This window comes from Propithecus coquereli, unplaced genomic scaffold (assembly GCF_000956105.1).
Source record: "Propithecus coquereli isolate 6110/MARCELLA unplaced genomic scaffold, Pcoq_1.0 Scaffold197, whole genome shotgun sequence".
Classification (NCBI taxonomy): domain Eukaryota; kingdom Metazoa; phylum Chordata; class Mammalia; order Primates; family Indriidae; genus Propithecus; species Propithecus coquereli.
In genome coordinates, this window is record NW_012144633.1 from 3721085 (window position 1) to 3726093 (window position 5009).

The 5009-nt window shown below is 37.2% G+C and overlaps 1 protein-coding gene across 1 annotated transcript in view; it reads right to left on the reverse strand.

The window, feature by feature from the left end:
* The window catches only part of RNF115 (ring finger protein 115), a 75515-nt gene that overhangs the window by 46247 nt on the left and 24259 nt on the right, over window positions 1-5009 (reverse strand). Inside the window, exon 3 of the mRNA XM_012643453.1 lies at window positions 4348-4402. Within this exon, the coding sequence (XP_012498907.1) occupies window positions 4348-4402 (55 nt within the window). The remainder of the gene's footprint in view (window positions 1-4347; window positions 4403-5009) is intronic.

Genomic DNA, 5009 nt, shown 5'->3' on the forward strand with positions numbered 1-5009 from the left:
ACATAAAAGAATATGAAGTCATAAAATATATAATTCTTATAACTATGGAGAGATAAGAAAAAAATGTATGACATAATACTAAGTAAATTTTAAAAAGCAGAAATTCAACATGGTACACTCCATGATTACAACTGAAAACAGTTATTAGGCATGCATATGACAAGTGGGAAGTATTATGCTAAGAAAATAAATAAATAAAGCTATAATGAAGTAATGAGAATATAGGAGATAGATTATTTATTTATTTATTTATTATGCCAAGAAAATAAATCAAGCTATAATGAAGTAATGAGAATATGGGAGATAGATTATTTATTTATTCATTGATTCATACACACATACACACATACATAGTCTCATTCTGTCACCCTGGGTAGAGTGCTGTGGCATCATAAGCCTAGCTCACAGCAATCTCAAACTCCTGGGCTCAAGTAATCCTCCTGCCTCAGCTTCCCAAGTAGCTAGGACCACAGGTGCGCCCCACCGCGCTCAGCTAATTTTTTCTGTTTTTAGTAGAGAAAGGGTCTCACTCTTGCTGAGGCTGAACTCCTGAGCTCAAACGATCCTCCCGCCTCGGCCTCCCAAAGTGCTAGGATTACAGGCATGAGCCACTGCGCCCAGCCTAAATCTTAAGGTCATTATAGTCTTTCACTATCGATGCCTTAGGACAAAATCGGAAAGGAAATGTATGGAGAAAGAGTGCTTTTAAAACAGTGAAACTCAAGATATTTTTAAACTTTGTAATTGCCATTATGATGCTGCTTATGTAACAAAAACAAATTTCATTTAAATAAATATAAATCAGACTACTCAGAGCACCCTGCCTTTTTGTGCATACCCGGGAGCTTTTTTCCAGGAAGCCATCTATCTTATTTTCTACAAATCCAAGACAGTAGCCACAACCACTCTTGCACTGAAGTGATCCATTAGGGTAAGCTAAGACTCTATGATCAGATGTCTCACTGGCACCAGGTTATGGTCAGAAGCTTTCAAGTAATCAATGAAACCCTCAGGTAGCTTTGAGCTCACTTCTCCAGGTTACCATCAGGAACCTCAGCATAGCAATGTACTCTCTCTCTACAAATTGCTAGCAACATTTTTAGATTCACTCTCTACCAACTCTCACACATTACTCAAACATTGCTCCCATTTACCTGGCAACCCTCCCCCTTCTTTCCATCCCAACCACTCTCTTTATCTCCCCACCCCAGCCCCACTTACAAAAAAAATACTGATTTTGTCAGAAATTTTCTTGGAATAATTCTCTTCTAATATATCCAGTATTTTAAAAATTTAGCTATTAATAAATACTAATTATAGAAAATAACCTCTTCAATGTACAAGCAGCTCTGGTTGAAGAAGAACAAAGCAAAACTGAACATAAGCCTTTTCTGAAATTACCAACTAAAATAGGGAAAAGAAAAATAACTCTAGGCCATGCGTGGTGGCTCATGCCTGTAATCCTAGCACTCTGGGAGGCCAAAGCAGGAGGATCGCCTGAGCTCAGGAGTTTGAGACCAGCCTGAGCAAGAGCGAGACCCCGTTTCCACTAAAAATAGAAAAATTAGCCAGGCATGCTGGCACGCGCCTATAATCCCAGCTACTCGGTAGACTAAGGCAGGAGAATTTCTTGAGCCCAGGAGTTTGAGGTTGCTGTGAGCTAGGCTGAACAGAATGAGACTTTGTCTCAAAAAATATATATAACTCTAGTTTCTATATATAATTTTATTTCTAAGTTTTTTCTTCAGGGACATGGGTATAAAATCTTACAGCTTATGAATACTATTTTGAGATAATTTTTTTCACATCTTTGCTTATCTAAATTCCACCTACTCTTCAAGGCTCCACTGCAAGTTTTACCTTCCTCCCATCCAAGTACTAACCAGGCCCAACCCTGCTTAGCTTCTGAGATGAGATGAGTTAGGCACATTCAGGGTGGTATGGCTGTAGTCGACAAGTTTTACCTTCTCTACGAAGTCTTAATAATGGCTAAAATTTATTAAGCATTCACTATACAGTAGGCATGTTAGGGTCTATACGTCTAGCATGTATTAACTCATTTAATCTTCACAACATGACTATGAGGTAAATATTATTATTTTCCCCAATTTACAGACAACAAAACAGGCACTGAGAGATTCTAAGTAATTTTTCCTAGGTTACACCACCAGTAAGAGGCAGAACCAGCATTTGAGCTTAGGCAATCTGGTTCCAGAGCCTGTGCTCTTAATCACTGTTATACGACCTCTCTTCCTGCAGCTCACCTGATCTCTTCCTTCTACTGTACTTGTTACATACTCCCCACAATAAGTTTATTAAACTCTGTACACTCTTCCTTGTTATTTGTTTCATATGTGCTTGTATTTGCTCCCCAACTAAATTAAAAGTTCCTTGCAGGCAATGAAACACTCAGTATATACTTGTTAGCTAATTTTTTTAAATCCCTGGCAACTTCTATAACATTATAAAGACAGGTTTTTTTCCAATTTTAAAATGCACAATATCAGTTAAAAAAAGAGAAAATTTAAATATTGAGGCATGATGACGAGGGAATTTTACAAAGGGAAAAACAGTGTAATCATGCCATTGCTATAAACCCTGTCACTACTAAAGAATACGAAGTCACAGGCTATGACTCAGCAAAATTACTTAACACCTGAAGGACAGCTCATGATGCCATCAGTATCAGATTTAGCATCACTAAAGTGAGGAAACTGACTGTATATATTTATTTTTCTTCTTTCTCAATATGCATCTCCTCCTGGTGAGTCATACCTATAAAAGTGACGGACCACTTTATTTCCATTACCTAAAAGAGAACTAACACTTTAGGAAAATAAAATGAAGTTTCTTCTGCATATGCATCATCAGTAAGTGACAATCTGTGTTATGAGGAATAGCACTTACAAGGGGAAAAAATACTGAAATCATAAAGGCTTCCAGGCCTAGCAAGCAGAATAAATTTTAAATAGGGTTTTTCAATCCATCAAAATAAGAAAATAAAAAACAGGAGTTCAAAGACATGATCTGTCTCTAATCGACCCATCTACCAAGGTAGTTCAGAGTAAACTAAAAAACTTAATACTGGATATTAGAAGTACCATAGATCATAAACAAAAGAAAATATCCTTTATAAAACAGGACTATTACCCAAAAGAAAATATCCTTTATAAAACAGGACTATTACCCAAGCATTTATCAAGTTTCTTGACTATAAATCTAACAACATCAAAATCTGGAGGGCCACAGGTCTTAAGATAATTTTCAGAAAATAAAGGAGAGAAGCTTAGGGTTTTATGGGCTTCTTATCGAACATCACTTTTCAAATACACTGCTAATACAGTTTCGATTTACATATGAAATAAATAGCAAAATATTTTGCTAGCTCTCTAGGCACTTCAGCTATCTCTCGAAAAGGCTAAATGTGATTCTAAATCACAAAGAAATTCTGATTATGGAGCCAAGCAAGTTGTGTGGCAATAAACGGTACACACACAGAAGAAAAGGCAAAAAAGTCAGTGTTTTCTGTAGGCTAAGCTGGTTTGTACCCTCTGGGTTATGGTCTCTAAATGATTAAAAACAAATAGTGTTAATGCTGCTGAACTGCACACTTAAAAATGGTTAAACTGTTTTTTTAAAAAGACAACTAAAATGAAAATTTTAGGTAAGTAGATAAAGTGAAAAAAGAAAATTACTCTGAATTTAATATAAAATGGTATTCAAGAATGAAGATTAAATGCCCTATTTTCAAACCATAGTTAATATTTTTGTTTTTCCCAAAAAATAGGGATGCCACATCACACAAAGTAGAAACTAATTATAGGTTCCATCTTGGGATCTGAAAAGTAAGCAAATATCTTATTTTTAATCTACACCAAAATACTATGTTAACTAGAGCTAAACTCTAGAAACCAGTATCTCTGTGCAAGGTGAAGACTATACCTCATTTTGACTTCAGTAACAAATCATCCTGGCCTGCTCTTTATCTGGTTGTCATGCCACTAAAGCAGAGTCTGCAACACTGTTATTCCAAAAACAGCACAGGCTTTCTATTCTCACATCACATACATAGTAACAAAGCAGAAAACAGAATTAAAAACACTCCCAGGTTTTAAAAAAGCACTGCTTGAGGCTGTTACTTTCTTCCTAATCAAGGGTTTATTATCAACAGTAACATGCCCAAGCCCCAGCTACTGAAAATACAAATCTTTTCCAAGGGCTACTCTAGCCCACATTTTTCTCATACAATTCAGTTAAACTCTAATGTTTTGCTGCAGTAGGAAGTGAATACATGTCATGATTTTAACATCCACCCACTTCCTAAAGAATCCCTACAGGAAAACTTACCTCTGCAAAATGTGTTGTGCTATTATCTATCCGGCTGCCGCCACCACCTAAAAAACTAAAGAGAAAAAGGAATGAGTGGTGATTCTATTCCCAGGAACAAGCTTCCCTCTCAGAAGCTAAATATAGAATGGCATAATGAGAACAAAGCTCAATAAGGAAAAATAACTCATCCCAACACGACACCTATAAAGGAAATTTATGAAGAACTGGTATGTAGATTAATCTATGAAAACTAACATAAGCCACAAAAACTCAAGTGATTTTCGAGTGAATCAAGGCTAAATCAAGTGAGAAATTGGGGAGAGAGGCCACCATACAGAAGGACCCACAGCAAGCAATGCAATTCAAATTTGACGTAGCAAAGAAGAAAAACAGGCCCCGCAGCGGTGGCTCACGCCTGTAATCCTAGCACTCTGGGAGGCCAAGGTGGGTGGATTGTTTGAGCTCAGGAGTTCGAAACCAGCCTGAGCAAGAGCGAGACCCCTCCTCTACCAAAATTAGAAAGAATTTAATCAGACAACTAAAAATATATAGAAAAAAAAAAATTAGCCGGGCATGGTGGCGCATGCCTGTAGTCCCAGCTATTCGGGAGGCTGAGGCAGCAGGATCACTTGAGCCCAGGAGTTTGAGGTTGCTGTGAGCTAGGCTGACGCCACGGCACT